The 23,102-nt window shown below is 34.8% G+C and overlaps 3 protein-coding genes and 1 long non-coding RNA gene across 4 annotated transcripts; 1 reads left to right on the forward strand and 3 right to left on the reverse strand.

Annotated features, from left to right (window-relative positions):
* Nucleotides 1–6,532: 6,532 nt before the first annotated feature.
* On the reverse strand, nt 6,533–7,426 carry LOC106331905. Its single transcript, XR_001267970.1, has 2 exons — nt 7,236–7,426; nt 6,533–7,142 (listed from the first exon to the last, which is right to left on the reverse strand). It is a non-coding gene; the product is annotated as an uncharacterized LOC106331905 (long non-coding RNA).
* Nucleotides 7,427–7,733: 307 nt separating this feature from the next.
* Nucleotides 7,734–9,775, forward strand: LOC106333065 (GPN-loop GTPase 3-like). Its single transcript, XM_013771551.1, has 10 exons — nt 7,734–7,800; nt 8,088–8,189; nt 8,283–8,391; nt 8,477–8,558; nt 8,630–8,715; nt 8,811–8,914; nt 8,999–9,129; nt 9,225–9,318; nt 9,398–9,453; nt 9,530–9,775. Exons 2-10 carry the CDS (start codon nt 8,145–8,147, stop codon nt 9,633–9,635), a joined length of 813 nt encoding a protein of 270 aa, XP_013627005.1. The 5' UTR covers nt 7,734–7,800; nt 8,088–8,144; the 3' UTR covers nt 9,636–9,775.
* Nucleotides 9,776–9,968: 193 nt separating this feature from the next.
* On the reverse strand, nt 9,969–11,741 carry LOC106335414 (60S ribosomal protein L5-1). The gene is made up of 7 exons (XM_013773934.1): nt 11,716–11,741; nt 11,334–11,401; nt 11,035–11,253; nt 10,864–10,943; nt 10,675–10,791; nt 10,290–10,594; nt 9,969–10,205 (listed from the first exon to the last, which is right to left on the reverse strand). The coding sequence occupies exons 1-7, from the start codon at nt 11,718–11,720 to the stop codon at nt 10,091–10,093; spliced, it is 909 nt and encodes a 302-aa protein (XP_013629388.1). The 5' UTR covers nt 11,721–11,741; the 3' UTR covers nt 9,969–10,090.
* Nucleotides 11,742–15,242: 3,501 nt separating this feature from the next.
* LOC106335415 (60S ribosomal protein L5-1) lies at nt 15,243–17,139 on the reverse strand. Its single transcript, XM_013773935.1, has 7 exons — nt 17,055–17,139; nt 16,627–16,696; nt 16,332–16,550; nt 16,165–16,244; nt 15,977–16,093; nt 15,585–15,889; nt 15,243–15,499 (listed from the first exon to the last, which is right to left on the reverse strand). The coding sequence occupies exons 1-7, from the start codon at nt 17,055–17,057 to the stop codon at nt 15,385–15,387; spliced, it is 909 nt and encodes a 302-aa protein (XP_013629389.1). The 5' UTR covers nt 17,058–17,139; the 3' UTR covers nt 15,243–15,384.
* Nucleotides 17,140–23,102: the final 5,963 nt, after the last annotated feature.

Genomic DNA, 23,102 nt, shown 5'->3' on the forward strand with positions numbered 1-23,102 from the left:
TAATGATTGCTTTCATATTATTCAACCAAAGACATTTGATGTTTGAGATATGTTAGCAAATGAGCATTCATCTAGACATAGAGCTTGCTTAGAATTGTGTCTAGGCTTAAGGTTGATAGTTTGATTGATCATTTGCCATCCTTAGTTCGATACTTGATCACCCAAGGTCTAATCCCTATGCCCATGAGTTCTCTTTTCCCTTAGTCAAGAAAGTATCATTCTGTTATTGCTTTCTAGTTTTAGTCATAGCTTAAAACTCATCTAAATCATTTGTTGCACTTAGATTAAGTGAGTACTTGCATTCTCAGTGCTTTGATATCCCTCAGAACTGGTTCGACAATCACTATACTACAACATTTGTCTTAGGAGTTTGAAAACTCTTAATATCATGTTATCAAAACAAAACAGTAAACAAAAGTGTAGAAGTATCTACACTGAAATCTGAATGAATATCAGTATTAAAGTAGTTATCAGAAGCAAACAACAAAATAAACAACGGGAAGATTTCTAAAGCATATGCCATAAACATAACTAGAACTTGACATGGTATTAGTTTTTACTTATTTATACATTCATATTAGTTTTTCACGATTAGTGCTATATATTTTAGATATGTCTCCATATAACTAATTGAATTCAAAAGATCCGGATCGAACCGAATAATATGATTATTTTTGGTTCAAATATCCAAATCATTTTCAAATACATTCGTTACTTGAATATTTTTAGTTTTATGTACATCAGAACCAAATTCATACAGACCCGGGAGATCCAACTTGAAACTCAGACATAAATTTATATCCAAACATGGCCTAATTTCAAAACCCAAAAAATCTATACCCGAAAAAATGACCCGTACCTAAATGGGTACCCGAATGTCTATGCCTAAAAGATTCCATAAACAAATATATATATATATATATATATATATGTGTGTGTGTGTTTGGCTAAATTAAGAGAAATAGAAAAAAAATTATTTAGTAATATTTTTACAATATTAATAATGATCAATATATGAATATTGATTTGTTTAGATAAGTTTTGGAATTGTAATTAATTAATTTAAATTGATTTTAAATGCAGTGGTAAAATCCGTAAATAAAAAGAAATACAAAAAGGAAGTACCTAAAAAGAAATTTCAAAACCCAAAAAATTTATACCCGAAAAAAATAACCCGTACTTAAATGGGTACCCGAATATCTATGCCTAACTGATTCCGTAAACAAATAAAAAAATTATTTTAATGTGTTTGGCTAAATTAAATGAAATATAATTTTTTTATTTAGTAATATTTGTACAATATTAATAATGATCAATATATGAATATCGATTTGTTTAGATAAGTTTTGGAATTGTAATTAATTAATTTAAATTGATTTTAAATATAGTGGTAGAATCTATAAATAAAAAGAAATACAAAAAGAAATACCTAATTTATTATAAATGCAATAACTAAATGTATAAATAAAAGAAAATACATATACTGCTATCCAAGTTTCCAAACAATTCTCATTTGATACTGTCAGCCATATTTTCAAGCAAACTTCCTTTTTAAATTGCATGTTTCAAAACAAACCTAATTTGTACTTCAATTTTAATAATATAGATAGATGACATCTTCTCATTATAATAATGATTAGCAAACAAAAACGAACAAGTGGCTATATCACTATACAATTGGATTTAAAATGTGAGTATATTAACATGTGGCCGCCTGTAATTGCTAGATTTGATGAATTCAGCAATGCATGAGGGACGAACTTCTCTTTGTGATAATAACTCGATTAGTTATGTTATGTAGTTGCATTTAACAAAAAGAAATATGATGTGCACTACTAAAAGCATATGAGTATGTGCATTGGTCGTATTATTGAACAATAATTGTGTAGGCAATTTAGTTTTTCTATTTATTTCTGTTTTGTAAATTGCGCTGCAAACAAAGAACAAGCCTCGAAGCTCGAGATTCCACTGAACCTCTGACATACTACATATACTACATATTATAGCTTAAAATATGAGATATATATGAATATAGTATGATATTACTCGTGGTGATTTAAAATTAATTGCTTTTCGAATTTTCATTGACTTGACAAAGTAAACACAGCATGAAATCGCATAACACTCCGCCAATTCTTTTTTTTTTCAATATTCTGTTGTTCAACGATCTGTCGTGTACCAACCCATTATATCGGCTAGTCAAAGTCCACATTTTGCATTAGTTAGGAGTTAGGATTAATTTAGTGCTCATCAACTGGGCTGTCGAGAACGGTCTCCAGTTAATAAGGCTTCGGCAGCATCAGCATGGGGCTAACATCACTGCTATAGAAGAGACAATGAAGGCTCGAAAATTTCCTACAAGAGATTTTCTTACGTTCAGTCATCGGCCACGGTCAGGCAAGGGCGGATCTAGAAACAAATATAATTGGGGGCACATAAATTTTCTTCACTGCATTTTAGTTTTGGGTTAGGGGCATTTCTACATACCTTATAGTATTTGTTAAAGGAAGTTAGAAATTAGACGGGGGCACGTGACCCCGCACGCTACTCTATCCATCGGCCACTGGAGGCTCTGAGCCACCGTTAGAAAAATTAAATGCCACATTCTCCCACTCTTAATAGATTGATATTTTAAAGATTTTTTTTTGTTTTAAATTAGATGACATTTTAAATTTTGAATGTAAAATATATTAACAACTTTTATAATATGACCAATTGTATTATAAAATCTATTTTATTATTAGTCAAATTATGTTTAGGTGGATAATAAATTATGTTTTTATGAACAATGGATATTCTTTGGTTTAGAATACAATGTAGAGATACAACCATAAAAAATAAAAATTTAACGATTGTACGGATATCAAATATAATAGAGAAACAATAATATCTTCAAATTCGTATTGTTGTCAGTCTTCTTGATGCATATTGTGATTTCAACGATATATTTTGATACCAAAAATATTGTAACAAAAATATAAATTCTGAAAATTTCTTTTTTTTGTCTGAATTCTGAAAGTAAATTATTCATTCATTCTTGAAATCCTCTTTCATAGTTTTTTTTTTTCTGGTGGACGTTGTTTTCTTTAAAAAAAAAATCTGTTAAGATTTGTTTCAAACATCAAAAAGTCATCATAAAATCACTATAACCACCAAAAACACTTTGATTGATTAAACTTAATTGGGTTGGTTGTCTTATCGATCATGGCAAAAACATACATGCAGTAGATTGTAACAACGAATTGGAAGAAAGAATTCAATCCGCCATAAATTAAATTGAAAAACTTCTAAACTAGAGAGAAGAACAAAAAAACACATAAGCATCTTACTATCCCATCGACTCATTTATTCATGCCTTGATTGGATAACTGAGAGAAGAACGCAACCGCTTCTCAATCGCTACAATCAGCTCTCTCTAACCGAATCCTATGTTAATAGGTGTTTTGCCCGCACGTGCGGACTTAATCGTTTAAAAATATTATTGTTTTATATTTTATTAATTAAAAACCAGTATGATAACTTATTATTTATGTTTTAAAAAAAATCAAAGATGAAATTATATATATATATATATATAACAAAAAAAATTCATTAAAATATATATGTTTATTATTGTGTTGGAAATTTAAAAGAAAACATTCACATATTAGAAATATTTTAGAAAATATCTTTATACAAAATGTTTTTAGATGATTAATACTTAATTATAAATTGTTTATATGCTATTTTTCTAACTTTTATAATTGAAAAAAAATTTAAGATAAAACACAATATATAAGAATTGTCTTATTTAGAAAATTTATAATATTATTAATTAAAACTCGTTTTTAATTATAAATAAATTATTTTATAATCCCATAATTTCATTAAAATATATATGTTTATTATTGTGTTGAAATTTTAAAAGAAAACACTCACATATTAGAAACATTTTAGAAAATATCTTTATACAAAATGTTTTTAGATGATTAATATTTAATTATATATTGTTTATATGTTATTTCCTAACTTTTACAATTGAAAAAATAAATTTTAAGATAACAACACAATATATAAGAATTATTTTATTTTACAAATTTATAATATTATTAATAAAAATTCGTTTTTAATTATAAATAAAATTCATTAAGGGTAACATTGACTTTAACCACTTATTATAAAAAAATGTATATCTTATTTTTAACTTTTATAATTGGAAAATATGTTTTAAGATAACAACACAATATATAAGAATTATCTTATTTAAAAATATATCATTAATAAAATTCGTTTTTAATTATATAATTAATTATATATAAAATTCATTAAAGGGTATCATCGACTTTGGCCACTCTAACTTTTAACGTGAGAGCTCGATTATGAAAATTTACTTCGAAAATAATAGTATAGATAGATATGACCACTGCTTTGATATTCTTTAGATAGAAAAATGCCCAAAAAACTATATTAAAATTGAAGAGTTATATCATTCGGCTTAGAGATTTCCAACCTGTTGAAAAATGAGAAAAAAGGCCTCAAAACATTTTATACTAGGGTCGATCCGCTTCGCGCGGGGTTTGATATTTTGACAAAAAAAATTGATATTTGTTTGTAAATGTATCGGGTCGTTTTTTTTGTTTGGTTCAGAGAACTCCAACCATGACACCAAATTTGGCGTTGAAATTACACCAAATTTGGTGTTTTGGTGTCATATTTTTTTTGTCATCCCCAACCATGACACCAAATATTGCACCTAAAATAATATTATATATTATTTGATGTTTTCGGTCAATAATTTTATATTTTTATTATTTGTAATTGATAAATAATTATTTTACCACACTTAGATATAATGTTTTTGTTAAATTTTTGTAATCTTATGTTTATTAAATTTATTTACATTTATATTTTTTGGTTTTACAATTTTATACTTTTATATATTTATTCTATATATATTATATTATTAATTTCTATATTTTATAAAATACTAATTAAAATTTTAAATTATTAAAAATAAAAGATAAAAGTTCTATCTGACAAAAAAAGTTCTATGATATTTTACTTTTTTACAGTATAAAATATCAATTAGTGATTTCTTACTTGAAAATAAAATAAAAATATTTTACTCATATAAAATAGTATATTTATGTTCAGTAACAAATTTAAATTAATTAATAATAATAATTAAATTATATTATCAAATAAAACACATTAAAATATGTTTATTAAATATTTGGGATGGTGTAATTTTTAATGTCCCATTGGAGATGAAATTACATCAAATTTGGTGTTTTGGTGTTCCATTAGAGTTGGTCTCGGAACAGTATTATGAATGATTAGTTGGGATTATTGTATGTTTATTTTTTAGATGCCAATTTGGATTGCGTTAGACTTATTACAAAGCATTTATAAATAATACATTTTTTTTACAAAACAGTTTTATATAATGATAAAACATATATAAAGATAATTCAAGGCTGCTTATTGTTTTTTGTCTAATTTTTTTTTGTGATATAAATTTATTTAAAACTTTTATACAACATTGTTCATATTTTTATAAATCCAATAAGTTATGTAGCTCGATATATTATATATAAGGTTATGATGATTTTATATGACAAAAATGTTTATAAGATATTGTCCAATAAGTAAGTTTTCACTTAAAAAAGAAGAAGAAAAAGTTTTCAGTTAACAGTTTGGCTAACTAAATAATATAACATACAGTTTATAGTACTGTTTTTTTTATTGTAACATACTTTTAGTAATCATTTAGAATTTTTTTTGATCAATTACATTTTTTTAATTCTAACATACTTTTAGTAATCATGAAATTTTTTATTGTTAAAATTTTAAATATTTTTGACATTGATTTGTTTGTGTCAAATTAAGTTAGAACCTTCATAACTATATTTGGATAGTTTCTTCCACATATATGTGTAAACTTTGAGAATGTATATTTAGCTATAACCGTAATTTTTGGAAACTGATATCACAAAGATAGTAATACTTTGTGAACAAAAGCTTTGAAAATCTGAAACACAATCACAACAACTGCTTAGCTGCGTATAACACACACATTATGGTAACCAAGAGCTTGAGTTAGAGTTGGAGCAGAGAAGCCTTAACTGGATATCTAAAATTAAACAAAAACCAAGATACCTTTAGTGAAAAGGGACACATTAAAAAAAAAAAGGAACACATAAGAAATCAGTTTGTCAGGGATTAAGCCAGATGAAGCATCATCCTCCCATAACAGAAGGACGAATCCAGCAGTTCAACAGAGATGTCAGAGCTCCTAAGGATTTTAAAGTCACAACAGAGATGCTGGTTAACAGAACCTAATCATGACTTCTCCTTCAAGACATCCAAATGGACAACGTTTAGAGAAGAGGTTTAATGTTCATTTGTTAACATTACCTGTGGATACAATGATGTTACGTGATGGTGCCAGTGAAGATTGGGATTTAGCAAAGAAACTCTAGAGAGGAACTAAAACACAACACTGGAATCAGCTATGCTTTACAGCAACCATCAAAAAGATTAGACTGATGAATCAAGACATAACAATCACATCTTTACCAAATCAAACTCAAGATATACACACACTCGAGATGTTGAGAATCAAGTTCAGAGTCAATGATCTAAAATTTTGGTTATCAGTCGTTAAACATCCCCACACCGACTTTAAACTTCTTAATAACTTAGCAAAATCTTAATGAAAACTGAAGCTCTGTTCATCACCTTCTCAACTCCATGACGTTTCAATATTTATCGTATTCCTTTTTGTGCTGTTTATAAACTCATGCAAACTTTCACTCACTTCCCTACAAATCTTCCTAAAAATCATCAAAATGGTAATCCAAACTTCCATCTTCTACTGTTTTCTCTTAACTATCATCACCTTCTTCGTTTCCTCTTCTTCAGCTCGCTTGCAAAACCTAACCTCCAGCTGATCCACCGTGACTCTCCCCATTCTCCACTCTACAACCCTCTCCACATGCGTCTTCGACCGTCTCAACGCCGCTTTTTCTCCGTTCATTCTCCCGTTCCCTTCTTTACTCAACCAAAACCCATCTCCAATCCGGTTTAGTCGCAACCGGCGCGACTACTTCCCGAGTATCTCAACAGGTTCAGTCATGGTACGAAGCCTAAATAATGCAACGCTGAGCATTTCAGAAGATTAGAAGAGAATCCAGAGCGGCGCGAAAGAAGATAAAGAAACAGATTCGTCATGTCGATATGAGTCGGAGAAATACCTACACTTCATTGTTTTCGTTTCAGAACACAGAAGAAATGTTTTGGCAGATGGGATTAATCACGAAGCTTTTACTCGGACCGTTTAAGATGGTGAGAAGAATTGCAAACGGCATCGAGTCGCCGTAGAAGGAAGCAGAGAGACGACCTTCTTCTTGTCTATAGCTGATTAGGGTTAGAGGCGACTTCTATTCTTTCGGGTCGTAACACAGTTCGAAATTTTACAGCCCAGACTCAGAACACGTTAACAAAGCCCACTACGGTGAAGAATAAATGATACGACGCGTTTTGCGCAAGTGGACACGTGCCGACTCCAGGACGCGCGACTTTCCTACGTGGACGATGACGTGTCGCGACCAGGAGTAAACAAACTCTACTTTATATAATAGAGATCTCTGAATGATTTCTTAGGACAAAAAAGGTCCCATAAACTTGGCCCAACATTTATTTCTTATGATAAAAGGCCCATTAATATATAAATGTCCCTTAAAGCTAGTCTCCCTTTCTTCAATTTTCTGAACCACGTTAGAAGAAAAACGACGAGTTCAAGAGAGAGAGTCGAAAGAGGTAAAGAGTTGCTTTGATCTTTCTCTTTGCAATTTCGTTTCTGATCTCAAAGTTTGCAACTTTATGATCTTCTCTCTTCTGTGATTTGTTTTCTTGTGGCGCTTATGTCTCGTTAAGGACTTTTTGTCGCATTATACATTACACTCAGCGTTACAGTTTTTATAGGGCTTGTTAGTTTCATCTGCTTTGGTTTAGGGTTTCATGCAAACTAAACTCTAACCCTTGATTATATTTTTGATTTTGTCTTTAAAGTTGTCACATTTTTTGAGGCTATTATTATTACATAGGATCTTGCTTACCAGTTAATTCACCATCTGAGTTTGTGTGTGAGAGAGGTTGATACAATGCGTTATGCACAGCTTGTTATTGGCCTAGCAGGCAGCGGAAAGGTTAGTTTCTTTTTCATACAAAACCATCTCTGCATTTCTTTATTTATTTTTAATACAAGAATGCAAGTTGAAGTTTATGTTTTTGTGGAGCAGTCAACTTATTGCTCATCTTTAAACCAACACTGTGAAACTATCAGACGAACAATGCACATAGTTAACTTGGATCCTGCTGCAGAAGTCTTTAACTATCCTGTGGCAATGGGTGAGAATCTCTACTTCTTCAATGTCCCTGTCTTTCGTTTTTTTTTTTAATTTAGTAACACAATGATCCTCTTGTCTGGATGCAGATATCCGAGAGCTTGTTTCCGTTGATGTTGTTATGAAGGAGCTTAAATGTGGTCCCAATGCTGCTCTCATCCGTTGTATGGAGTATCCTTTTAGGCATTTAGCAGTCTATGTGATTTTGTTTTTCGTGAAGAAACCTTAACTTTAATTCAAAGGTACCTTGAGGACAGTCTATATAATTGGTTGGATGAAGAGTTGGAGAATTTCACAGATGATGACTACTTAGTCTTTGACTGTCCAGGTGTCTCTACTCTCGCTTATAGCTCTTAAAGAGTTTCTTCTCTACATCTTTTGATTCATGATTGTTGTTTTAATTTTTATGTTGTGTTGTTATAGGCCAGATAGAGATTTTTACACATGTACCTGTGCTCAAAAACTTTGTGGAGCATTTGAAGAAGAATGGCTTCAATGTCTGTGCTGTCTATCTGCTTGACTCTCAGGTTTTTCTTCCCTTTACCTTCTGATTATGGAGTTTTTAGTAAAAAAAAAACAATTGACATAGAAGAGAATATATCTTGGACCAGTTTGTAACGGACATAACCAAGTTTATCAGCGGATGTATGGTTTCTCTTTCTGCAATGATACAGCTTGAACTGCCTCATGTTAACATCCTCTCTAAGATGGATCTCTTACAGGATAAAAGCAACATTGAGGAGTGAGTCTTGCTTTCTCTCTTCTTCTTTGTTTTCTTTTTTTTCCTGAAATTTATAATAGTCTCATTTGCTTGTGTTGTTTTAACATAATAAAAAGATTTTTGGATGCGGAGCCTCGCACAATACTGGCTGGGTTAGACCAAAGGATGGCTCCTCAATTTGCAAAACTGAACAAAGCCTTGATTGAATTGGTAATGGTTCTTAAACGTTGGTGAAACTGAGTTGAATGTTGGATCATGGAAATCTGATTTTTGAATGTTTTTTTTTAAGGTGGAACAGTATAGCATGGTGAGATTCACTCCGCTTGATTTGAGGAAAGAAAGGAGGTAATAAACTCAAAATCAAATTCCTTTTTAGTTTTAGTATCAAAATGAAAATGTAACTGAAACGTTTTGTGGACAGCATACAATATGTACTGTCTGAAATCGACAAGTGCATTCAGTTTGGAGAAGACGCTCAAGTCAAGATCAGAGAACTTGATGAAGACATGGACCAACTAGAGCTCTAGAAGAGTAGTGGCTAGTTAATAGTGACTGAATTGCCTCAGAACTAATTTCTCAGCTGTGGGTTTGATCATTTGATGTATTACTCTTTGCATTTTAAATTTCAGATACTGAATGCTAAACTTGAGTTAAAAGACGATTGCAAATTCAAGATATTATAACAAAAGTGAGTTATTTAATCATATATGACGTATATATATAACGTAGGCCAACATTTTGCCAAAACAGTTATATCAAAGATTGATAATGAATTATTGATTGGTTGAGCAATGAGCATGAAATATAGGCTTAAGATCAAACTATAAAGACTGAGACTGCAAATTCATGAAAATGTCGAAAAGATTTAAACTTAGCATTCTCATACTCAAAATCCTCAAACGCAATTAAAATGTGAAAACATAAGTTTAAAGTCTGGCAAAAAAAAAGTAACAAACTAAAAGAGACATCATGAGACGACGCTTTACTCTTCGTCGTCCTCATCATCATCGTCGCCACCAGCAGCTCCATTCAATGCCTTGACTCTCTCAATCAACTTGTTCTTCCTCTCTTCATAGGTCAACTTCTTCAAGTTGTACCTGTTTATAGATCAAAACACACAAATGAGACACAAACGCACCAAAACGAGCCAATAGTATTAAGAAAGAATGAAATGCTCTCACCTCTTGTGTGTCTTAGGAGCAGGTTTCTCGGTCTTCTTAGGGTTGGGGTCTGCACGGATGGCAGCATGAACCTTCTTGTACAACTCCTCCATGCTCTCAGCATCAACTCCTTTCTTCAAGTACTGACTGAAGTGAGTCTGAAACTTCTCTGGCTCATCCTCATTCAACATCTTCATGTAGTTTGAGACGTGACCACCATAGATGTAGTTCCTGTGGATCTCAGCATCGAGTTGCTTGTTCTCCTTGTTGAAACCAGCAAATCTCTTGTCACTGTGGGGGATATCAAGTCCTCCGTCCAAGGCACCCTACAGTAACACCATAAACAAACTCATCAAACACACAACACAACAGATAAGAATAAGGTATTACAACAGTTATATATTACCTTGAGTGCACCAAAGACACGGTTTCCTGTGGTGGTCCTGATAAGACCAACATCAAGAAGAGCACGGAATGGTCTCCTGGACTCGGTTGGCTCAACGGAAAAGTCCTCTCCGGTAGCCTGTTCATGATTTTATTCGGTTAGAGATAAAGCCGGAGATAAAGCTCAAATCAGATTTACATGAAACATTACCTCAAGGTTGCCCTCGTACTCTTCATCCATTTCCAACATCTTCAGAACACGGCGAGCCAATAGAAGCCCGGTGCAGTAAGCTGTGTTTCACAAGTAAAGGGTACTAACTATTTAGCAAGACAGAACAAATCAACTATAACCAGAAAACTAAAGCACACGACTGATCAGTACCAGCAGCGTAGTTGGTAAGTCCAACAGTGAGACCATACTGAGGCAACTCATGAGCGTAAGCAGAAGCCTTGACAATGTCACCGGCTATGCTTGCAGACACGATTTGTGCGACTATGTCTTTGTTGGTGAACCTGACAACAAAACGGTACTTTGGTGTGTTGTACTTGTTCTTGTCTTGGTTGATGAGACGGATCCTTGCTCTGTAATCAGTCTTCCCATCTGCACAAAAATGAAAAAAACCTTTCAGAACGCAGACAATATAAATCCAAAGAAACAAATGAAGAATCAAATCAAAATACCTCTCCTTCTCCTGAACTTGACTTGGTACCTCTTGAAGTAAGCGTTCGACTTGGATGGCTTCACAAACACCTATCAATATAAAAAACATCTTATATCGTTAAGAGTTTTATATAAAGAACGATGTAGCTGTTCTTCCTAAAGAAGCAAAGATCTATATGAAATATCGTAAAGGTACAGCCTTTAAACATCAAGACCAAAACCCATTAAGATTATAGCCCTATAGACTAATGAATTCTCGTTACCAAAGCTCAGACAAATATGAAAAATCTAAGGAAACGCTGGAGAAAACTAATGTAGGAGATTTCCATATCAAACGAAATGAAAAGCAGAATCTTATTGTTTGAGAAAATTAAGAAGGCAGAGAGATGAAAGCTAGGGCGTACCATTGTTTGAAGCTAAGCGGAAGCTAAGCGGAAGCTTTGGGTGTGAGATGAGAGTGTCGAGAAGACAAGAGGCGGAATATAAACCAAAATGCAAGATCTTATAATGAAAAACCCTAGATGACTCCTTCGTGGGCTCTCCCTTAATTCAACGGCCACGATTTATCTGGGCTTAATAATGTTTTAACGGTCTAGATCGGTATAATGTATTCTGCATGGGCCCATTAGTCTTTGTATTTGGGCTTTTGTCTTCCCAAACTATTCTGAGATGTCTTTATGTATACTCCTTCCATTTCGAATTAGATGCCGTTTTACGGAAAAAAATTCGTTCCAAAATTAGTGTCGTTTTATGATTTTAATGCAAAATTTATTAATTTTTTATTCTAATATATTTTTCTATTGGTTGAAATCTGGTTAGGTGTATTGGTAATGATGTTTTTATCTAGTAAATAGATAAACTTAAATGTTTTATTAATCTGTGTGTCGAATTCTAGAACGACAAGTAAAACGAAACAGAGGAAGTACTAAGCTTACTTAGCTCGAAATTGTTTAATAAAATGCAATAACTCAAAATATTTAGTGAAGTTATTTTATAATTTTGGTTTAAAAATAGTATCGCAAATTTTTTCTGTTTATTGGCTTTTGGTATTTATTTATTTTTGTGTCAGTCAACAAGAGTTTATATTTATTTATGTGATGCAAATATATGTTGGACTATAATCTTAAAATTTTGGGTGTGACATTACTTATTATGAGAGATATTCTATAATGTTGGTATTTTTTTTTGAAACAGAGTACAAATGATGGAAATTAATCTGTAACTGAATAGTATGTCATAGCTTAAAACAAATGTACAACTTACAAAATTTGTAACTAGTTTGTGTAGTTCTTAAGCATGCGGCTCAGGACTGGTAATTTGTGTAATTCTTGAGCATGTGGCTCAGGACTGGTAATCAGTGTTTTAGTGTAACTAAATCATATAGCTACGACTTGAATGTAGTCATTGTCATTACTAAATTAAGTGTGGGAATTCCACCAATATTCTATTTTGGTCTTTTTTTTATCACCAAAACATTTATCAGGTCTGTAGCTTTCAAGTAACAGAAACGCTCCTTTCTCCGGTCCGACGTTTGTGTCGGAACCGAAGGCGTCCTCCTCCTTTCCTTTCTCTTTTTTATTTTGCCTCCTCCCATCTGTTCAACCTCTGTCGATATGCAAGCGATTCTGGATGTGTCCGTTTGTCACCGGAGACCTCTCTGTTGGTTAAAGGAGACAAGACGACGGTTCTGGAAAAGCGGGGAGACTGAGGAGCGACTGAAGCGGGGGAGGTCGGCTTTTAGGACTGAAGAAGCTACCAGATCTAGTTTTCCTCTTTTCAGATTTGGGCGATTTCTTCGGAATGCCGGCGTGTGACCATTGTGGGAACCCTTCTCCGTCTTAGATCTACCTCACTGAGCGGAGGTGAGAAGTACGGAAGAGCGATTGACAAGCGGTGGAAGATGTTTTGAAGCTCCGGTTCTCGGAATCAACGTGTCGCAGAGTCCTTCGTCGCCGGAGGTGGTAGCTTTGCAGCAGGTACACGGTGAGGCTCTACTTCCCAGCGCCGGCGGTGGTCTGGTTACTTCGTCGGTGGTATGAATCTCACGTCATCTGAAGCTAGGTTTTGCTGTTCCGATTACGTTATGCTGTCATCAAGTCCGCCTTTTATCAGTATGCCAATTCAGAATTTGCAGGTGTACTAACTGGTGTGCCGTCTTTTCTGGCTTAGGAGCGGGACAAGAAATTTGGTGGTGGTGGTCTAGGCCGGGAATGCTCCGAAAGTAATGGAATGGATGTGTTGGTCCAAGCTTATCATTCTTATCTTTTGGTGATCAGCACTTTGCTCTTGTAATTAGTAGCCTGGTTTAGATTCTATCACTGCTGGATGTAAGGTCTTCGTCTCTTGTGGTCGATTTAGGTGGTTAAGAGGTGGCTCTTCCTGAGTCGTAGGAAGAGTTCATCTCATCGGGGTGAAATGGGCAATGAACAACAACCGGGTAGTGTAGGATCCAATCAAGTGATCTTAAGCGATACTAGGTTAGTTCGTTTGTCCTAGTGGTTCAATCTCTTGAGAGGTTTAAAATCATGTGTAACTCCAAAAGTTGGTGAATGAAAGTTGATGATGAGTTAAAAAAAAAAAAAAAAACCTTTACCAGGCATGAGTCATGATTATAAGACCCACAACCGCCTATTCACATGACAGAATTTGAAACCTCTTTATTACAGGCAGATCACAATTCATAAAATGTATTATCATTTTTAGCTGCTGGTGCTCGGTTTTCGGGATACCAAAGAGCTACCTTGGGACCTTTGTGATGATGTGTGTTCTTATGGTCACGAACTCCAAGTAGTTGTCACAAGGCCAAGATTACATGTAAATATATATTTTTTCCTTGAGATGGAGGAGGATTTGGTACCTCGAAACTAAGAGAATTGTCAAAGCTATTTTTTCTTAGGCTGAAGTGGTATTCTATGGTGCATTGCAATTCGAAGAATTGTATCCATTCTAGCAATGTAAAATTTTTGTTTGAGATATCGTCTTTCTCATAACTGATAGTTCGATAAGTTTTCATTAAAAAAGATAGTTCGATAAATTTAAACCCTATAGTACCATAAAGAATATTATGCAAAATCAAATGCTGTGAAATGTGCATGTGTGACTAATGAGAACGCTAGTGCATTTGCTATAGGATCTGTAGAATGGAAAGAAACAATATGTAATGTGAATAAACAATGACTTTCTGATCAGTGATTGATGAAGTAGGGGAAGAAGGTAACGTGAGATTGATCATTTAGCTGAATAATAAGATTCTCGAATAGTTAACCAGAGGCTTTCTACATTAAACGAATTGATTTGCGATGATCCACACACCCTTCGTTTATGCCAATCCCTTCTAAGTTGAGTTGAGACTATTCTCTTCCTGGCTTTCTCAGCCTGCAAATAATAGAGATTCCAGTTACTTCAAAGATTAAAAAACAAAACAGAATGTGGAAGTGTGACAAGCTAAAATGACTAATTTTCTATTCCAAGTACTAACCTGTTCGTTCCAATTTATAGAACTTGTAATGATATAAAGTATAATGGCTCTTGCACAGCGGATCCAACCACAACACCGCACACTATCCTTTTCGTTAAAATGACGATAAACTCTAACCGGAGCTCCTATGAGATTACCATATTGTTCCAAGCTCCAATATGGTGCCAACCACTTCCTCTAGCAACCCCATTTAGAATTGCAGTAAATCCATCATGGATAAAAGAAAGATAGAGCAATACGGGTTTGTTCATTAGACATCGCTCTTTGCTTTTTAATTTCAGATACTCGAGTTAAAAAGACTACTGCATATTCAAGATTTTGTGTATTGTTTAATCCAATGTATTGTTTGAAAGGTTATATCAGCCTTTGATTATGAAATGATTGATTGGTAGAGCAATGAACATTAAAGTACGCATAAGATCAAACTATAAAAACTCCAAAATCATGAAAATGTCGAAAAAATTTAACTTCATAGAAAATGGCAATCCTCATACTCAAACGGACATAAAATGTGAAAACACGAGCATAAGTTTTAAGTCTGGCAAAAATGTAAAAAGCTACAAGAGACATCAGGAGAAAGGCTTAATGACGCTTTACTCTTCGTCGTCCTCATCATCATCATCCCCACCAGCTGCTCCGTTCAATGCCTTGACTCTCTCGATCAACTTGTTCTTCCTCTCCTCGTAGGTCAACTTCTTCAAGTTGTACCTGTTTATCAGTCAAAACCACACAATCAGGCACAAATGCACCAAAAGCATTAAGAAAGAATGAAATGCTTTTGTAAATGATTAACCTCTTGTGTGTCTTGGGAGCAGGTTTCTTGGTCTTCTTAGGGTTGGGGTCTGCACGGATGGCTGCATGAACCTTCTTGTACAGCTCCTCCATGCTCTCAGCATCAACTCCTTTCTTCAAGTACTGACTGAAGTGAGTCTGAAACTTCTCTGGCTCATCTTCGTTCAACATCTTCATGTAGTTTGAGACGTGACCTCCATAGATGTAGTTCCTGTGGATCTCAGCATCGAGTTGCTTGTTCTCCTTGTTGAAACCAGCGAATCTCTTGTCACTGTGTGGGATATCAAGTCCTCCGTCCAAGGCACCCTACAGTAACACCATAAACGAACTCATCAAACACACAATACAACAGATAAGAACAAGACAAAGAATAATGGCAACAGTTTTATATACCTTGAGTGCACCGAAGACACGGTTTCCTGTAGTGGTCCTGATAAGACCAACATCAAGAAGAGCACGGAAAGGTCTCCTGGACTCGGTTGGCTCCACGGAAAAGTCCTCTCCGGTAGCCTGTTCATGATTTTGAGCGGTTAGAGATTACAGCCAGAGATCTGATACATGAAACCAAAGTAAAAACATACCTCAAGGTTGCCCTCGTACTCCTCATCCATTTCCAGCATCTTCAGAACACGACGAGCCAAAAGAAGCCCAGTGCAGTAAGCTGGTTTTTACAACAATAAAGAAGTACTCTTTAGCAAGCTATAAAGACAGAACCAATCATATATAAAAGCATAAGACTGTTGAATACCTGCAGCGTAGTTAGTAAGTCCAACAGTGAGACCATACTGAGGCAACTCATGAGCGTAAGCAGAAGCCTTGACAATGTCACCGGCTATGCTTGCAGACACGATCTGTGCGACTATATCTTTGTTGGTGAACCTGACAACAAAACGGTACTTTGGTGTGTTGTACTTGTTCTTGTCTTGGTTGATAAGACGGATCCTAGCTCTGTAATCAGTCTTACCATCTACACAAAAATGAACAAACCTTTCAGAACACAGACAATATCAACAAGAAAGTAATGAAGAATCAAATCAAGATACCTCTCCTTCTCCTGAACTTGACTTGGTACCTCTTGAAGTAAGCATTCGACTTCGAGGGCTTCACAAACACCTATCAATACAATTCAAATTATTTCATTAGCCTATCAGTAAAACCCGAATAAAACCTTAAGGTCTAACTGTTCTCCCCAAGCCAACAAAGATCTATGTGAAATATCGTAAGTGGCCTATAAAACAGAGCAGAAAGGTACATCCTTTATAAATCTAAGTCCAAAACCCATGAAGATTACAACTACAGACTCGTGAATTCTCGTTAACAAAGCTCAGAAGAATATGGAAAAAAAGAGCTGAGGAAACGGAGGAGAACTAATGTAAGAGATTTCTATACGAAATGAAATGCAGAATCCAATAGTTTGAGGAGAGATACCATGGCGGAATAAGAGGATAGAGAGAAGAAGGCTAGGGCTTACCATTGTTTGAAGCTAAGGGTGTGAGATGAGTGACGAGAAGACGAGAGGCGGTATAACCCTAAATGCGAAGGTCTTATAACGAAAAACCCTAGACGACTCCTTCTTGGGCTCTAACGGCCGCGATTTGTCTGGGCTGATTAATGTATTCTACAGAGGCCCATTAGACTTTATATTTGGGCTTCTGTCTCTCCGATCTATTCTGAGAGAGTGAGGGTTTCTCTCATTCTAACATACCAACCAATGTTTTTAAAACCCACCGTTTGACTATGAACTGGTTGCATAACCGGATTAGATCTAGTGATTGGTTCGATCATAAACCGCAGAGTTATTAAACTGATAAAAACCATTAAAACTATCAAAAATCTACAAACCACTCATATATACATAAAATTAGTATATATTTATAATGTTTTATGTTTTAAATTCATTTATATTTTAATTAGGGCAAATCTCCAAAATAACATATTTCTAAGTTTATATCACAAAAATAGCACTCAAAAACTAAAATGACCAAAATAGCATTTTATCTTTTGAAAATTTTAATTTTTTTATTTTCCAAAATTTGAAATCTTATCACCAAAACCTCATTTCTCAACTCTAAACCCTAAACCCTAAACTCTAAACCATAAACTCTAAACCCTAAACCCTAAACTCTAAACCATAAACTCTAAACCCTAAACCCTAAACTCTAAACCATAAACTCTAAACCCTAAACCCTAAACTCTAAACCATAAACTCTAAACCCTAAACCCTAAACTCTAAACCATAAACTCTAAACCCTAAACCCTAAACTCTAAACCATAAACTCTAAACCCTAAACCCTAAACTCTAAACCATAAACTCTAAACCCTAAACCCTAAACTCTAAACCATAAACTCTAAACCCTAAACCCTAAACTCTAAACCATAAACTCTAAACCCTAAACCCTAAACTCTAAACCATAAACTCTAAACCCTAAACCCTAAACTCTAAACCATAAACTCTAAACCCTAAACCCTAAACTCTAAACCATAAACTCTAAACCCTAAACCCTAAACTCTAAACCATAAACTCTAAACCCTAAACCCTAAACTCTAAACCCTAAACCCTAAATCCTAAACCCTACCCTTTAACTCTAAACCCTAAGTTTGTAACTTTTGATAAAACATTAAGTGTTATTTTTGTGACTTTTGACCTTGAGTGCTAGTTTTGGAACAAAAACTTGATTTAGTGCTATTTTTGTCTTTTTCTCTTTTAATTATGTATAATATTTACTAACATTACTTTTAAATTTATACACTAAAATTATATTGAACCAGGTTTGATCCGGTCTAACAATATTGAATCGTGATCCAAAAATTATTCGGTTCATCTTCCGGTCCGGTTTTAAAATCACTGATACCAACTTTATTCAGCGTGGACGGTGGACAGGAAATGTTTTATAAAAACCAATAACTTAAATTATTGAAATGAATTTTATAATATGCAGCAAGAGATAGTTATGACTTGACACTACAAGAAAACATCGTAATTCTGACGGATAATTCTGACGGAAAATGAGATCTTCGGAATATTCCGACGAATTTCCGAGGAAATTTCGAGAAAACCCAAAATTTAGGTTTCCTCGGAATTTCCTCGGAATATACCGATGAAATACCGAGGAAATCATATTCCTCGGAAAACATCGACGAATATCCGAGGATATATTATAGCCGTTAGAGAGCCGTTGGGGGATTTTAAAAATTCCGAGGAAAGAGCCGTTGCCGTCGGGATTCCGTCGGAATTTCCTCGGTATTGTCACCCCCAACCTCTTCATTCACTCCATTTCTTCATCCTCTCACATACTATATTTACACATGAATTTGATTGAAAAAGCATGTCTTCTTCAAATTATTATCGTTCTTGGATCGATCGACCTCATTTGGATCCGAACACGAGATTGCTTACGGAAGAATACCAACGAGGTATAGCCGAATTCATGGGGTTAGTTCAACGACAACCGGAAGCAGGATCAGGTATGTTAAGATGTCTTTGCTCTAATTGTAAAAATAGAAAAATTATTAAAGAGTTGGATGTTTGGACTCATCTATATTTGAATGGGTTTACACGAAGTTATAAAATTTGGTATCATCATGGAGAAACTGATTATGAAAATTGTAGTACTAGCGAACCTCAGCCTGCGGTTAGGTTAGAAGAACCAATTAGAATGGATGTAGATTATGGTGTAGGTACTGAGCAGATGGTAAATGATCATTTTAGAGGGGAAGATTTACCCAATGCAGAAGCTAGGAGATTTTATGATATGTTGGATGCTGGAAAGCAACCATTGTACGAAGGTTGCAGAGATGGTCATTCAGCTTTATCATCAGCTACAAGATTGATGGGCATTAAAACAGATTATAATTTGGCTGAAGACTGTATGGATGCGATTGCTGATTTTGTAAAAGGTATTCTACCCGAGGATAATGTAGCTCCTGGTTCATACCACGAGGTTTAGAAACTGGTAGCTGGTCTTAGTTTATCGTATCAGGTAATAGATGTATGCAGCGATAACTGCATGATTTATTGGAGGGCGGATGAACAGCGGGTTACATGCAAATTTTGTGGAAAGCCTCGTTATAAAGATACGAGTGGAAGAGTTCCAGTGCCATATAAAAGGATGTGGTATTTACCTTTGACGGAAAGGTTGCAGAGGTTGTATCTGTCTGAACGCACAGCGCAACCAATGAGATGGCATGCGGAGCACTCAACAGATGGTGAGATCAGACATCCTTCAGATGCAAAAGCGTGGAAGCATTTCCAATCAAAGTATCCCGACTTTGCGTATGAGAGAAGAAATGTCTACCTTGGATTATGTACTGATGGTTTCAGCCCGTTTGGCAAGAGTGGAAGACAATATTCTCTATGGCCCGTCATTCTTACACCATACAACCTCCCCCCAAACTTGTGCTTGCGACGAGAGTTTTTGTTTCTCTCGATTATCGTTCTCGGACCAGAGCATCCTAAGAGATCACTTGATGTGTTTTTTCAGCCACTAATATATGAGTTGCAACAACTATGGGCTCAAGGTGCTGAAACATACGATGTTTCGTGTAAAGAAAACTTTCAAATGCGGGCAGTACTAATGTGGACAATAAGTGATTTTCCAGCATATGGTATGTTGTCTGGATGGACAACGCATGGAAGGCTATCATGTCCATATTGTCAAGATAACACTGATGCTTTCCAACTAAAACACGGAAGAAAAACGTGTTGGTTTGACTGTCACAGGAGATTCCTACCACCTGATCATCCATATCGTAGGAGTAGGAATTTGTTTACGAAGAACAAGAGGGTGTTTGACAGTCCACCTCTTAAAATTTTTGAGGCAGATTTGTCGACACAACTAAGAGATTTTGGTGCAGAAAGGATGCAAGACCAAGGTGGACATGTGCATTCTCCGGTAGATGCTATTGGAAAACTACATAGCTGGCACAAAAAGAGTATTTTCTGGGATCTGCCATACTAGAAGGATCATCTGCTAAGGCATAATTTAGATGTCATGCATATTGAGAAGAAATTTTTTGACAATCTCATGAACACGATCCTTAAAGTTCAAGGTAAAACAAAGGATAATTTGAAGTCAAGACTGGATTTAGTCGATATATGTGCTCGTTCAGAACTTCATGTTGATGAAAATGGTAGGGCTCCTTTTCCCATATACCGACTTGATGCAGCGGGAAAAGATGCGTTATTTGATTGGATTTCAAACGATGTGGAATTTCCAGACGGTTACGCATCAAATTTGCGTAACTGTATCGACAGAAAGGAAGGAAAGTTTACTGGCTTGAAAAGCCACGATTGCCATGTAATGATGCAGCGCCTCCTTCCGTTCGCCTTCAAGGAAATATTACCACGAAATGTTCATGAAGCAATTGCAGGGATAAGTGGTTTCTTCCGCGATTTATGCACGAGATCAGTGACTCTTGAAGGTATTGAAAATTTGAAGACTAACATAGCCGTGATTCAGTGCAACCTTGAGAAGATATTTCCTCCCTCATTTTTTGATGTTATGGAGCATCTTGTTATTCACCTGGCAAGAGAATTGGAACTTGGTGGTCCTGTGCAGTATAGATGGATGTATCTGTATGAGCGGTATATGTTCCATTTGAAGAAGATGGTGAAAAACTTAAGTAGGGTGGAAGGTTCTATAGTCGCACAGATGATCAATGAAGAAACTTCAAACTTTGCCGAGTACTACTTTCCAGCAGAAGTTCAGACCAAAAACAGAAGACCTGCTCGGCATGATGATAGAGGCGAACGGGCAACATATCATGTTACGGTTCCAGACATTTTCACAGACGTTGGACGACTTAGCGGAAAACCAAAGGACCGTCGACTTACTGAGCAGGAGCGCAGTAATTTGCAAACATATTTGCTCACCAACTGCGAAGATGTTCTTCAATATGAGAGGTAAATAAATTAGCTTACAAATTTTTATTTTAACAAGTTGAAATTTAAATCTTAATTAATTATATTATTGTCAACATATGTACAGGATTTTCATGGCAGAAAAGCGGTTCGAATATAGATACGCCACAGAGGAGGAACTTGAAGAACTGAAGCAGAGAGAATTTTCTGGATGGATGCTTACTTATGTGAGTGCTTTAAACAAATTAAAATATTATTTATCACATATTTATACTAATTCACATTTATTGATATAATATATATATATATATATATATGTGCTATTAATAGGTATCTGCTGGTATGACCAGAGGTGAAACATTTGATTGGATACGCGAGACGATGTGTGGACCAGAGTATGTTGTGAAGTCATATCCGAGATTTAGTACTCGAGGATATGCATTCACAACTCAAAAGAGGAGACGTTCGAGTACGACTTATGATGCTGGCGTTTGTTCTGCATCTGGAGATGATGTATACTACGGAAACATACGAGAGATTATGGAAATCAAGTATCCGGGCATGGTTGGATTGCGCTGTACTGTTTTCTATTGTGATTGGTACGGCACCACTCCATATCGAGGTGTGAGAACAGATGCATTTGGTGTTACATCAGTACATTCGAGTCGAAAGTTGCAATATTATGATCCTTTCATTCTTGCTTCTCAGGCCGATCAGGTAATTAAATATACATATATCAATTATTCATAATGATTCATCATCATGTGTATTAATAACACTTATTTACAAATTAAATATTTTTTTAAATGTTACAGTTTTGTTATATCAAGTACCCCCGGATTAGGAACATAGATGAGATATATGTATATTTAACCTGAGAGGCCGAGTTCAGGGAAGTTCTGAGCTAGAAGACCCACTAATACCAAGCACATCCGGTAACTTAAGTGCAACAGAAGATTTAGCTGCAGTTGGCCTTGTAGTCGATTTAACCGACTTTGGAGAGGAAGCCGTCGTTCACGTAGAGGATGAACCAGAGATTGGAGAGTTTCACCAAGATCCATATTCAGATTCATCTGGTGATATGACTCGGAAATAGAGTAGCATCACTTTTTTTTTTAATATAAGAATACCGAGGAAATTCCGAGGGATAATAGGATTTAGAGATTTCCTCGGAATTTCCTCGGAATAGTCCGAGACTTTTCCGACGATTTAGGGCTTTTCTTTTAGGGTTTCTAAAAGCCTCGGAATATTCCGAGGAAATTCCGAGGAATATTCCGAGGCTTTTTCGAGGAAGTAGGGTTTTTAAACTGAAAACAACGTTTTGCGGTTTGAATATCACTTATATAACCCTTATTAAGTGTCTTAGACTGATTATGAAGTCAAAAATTTGTTCCTTACCCTATAATAAACACTTTTCCGATTGTATGAACGAAATCTCCACAACATAAGAGAAACACTTATACACTTTAATGAACGGTAAAGGTAATACTTACAATTCATTTTGAAATTTTATTATTTCATAGTTTATGATCATCTATGCAAAGATTCCTCAATGGTATGCATTGCATTTGTATAAGAAATGATATAGGGCAAAAAAAATTGATGTTTTTATACCCCAAACATGTGTTCCTCGGAATTTTCTCGGAATAGTCCGAGAAA

Source organism: Brassica oleracea, chromosome C3 (assembly GCF_000695525.1).
Source record: "Brassica oleracea var. oleracea cultivar TO1000 chromosome C3, BOL, whole genome shotgun sequence".
In the NCBI taxonomy this organism is placed as follows: domain Eukaryota; kingdom Viridiplantae; phylum Streptophyta; class Magnoliopsida; order Brassicales; family Brassicaceae; genus Brassica; species Brassica oleracea.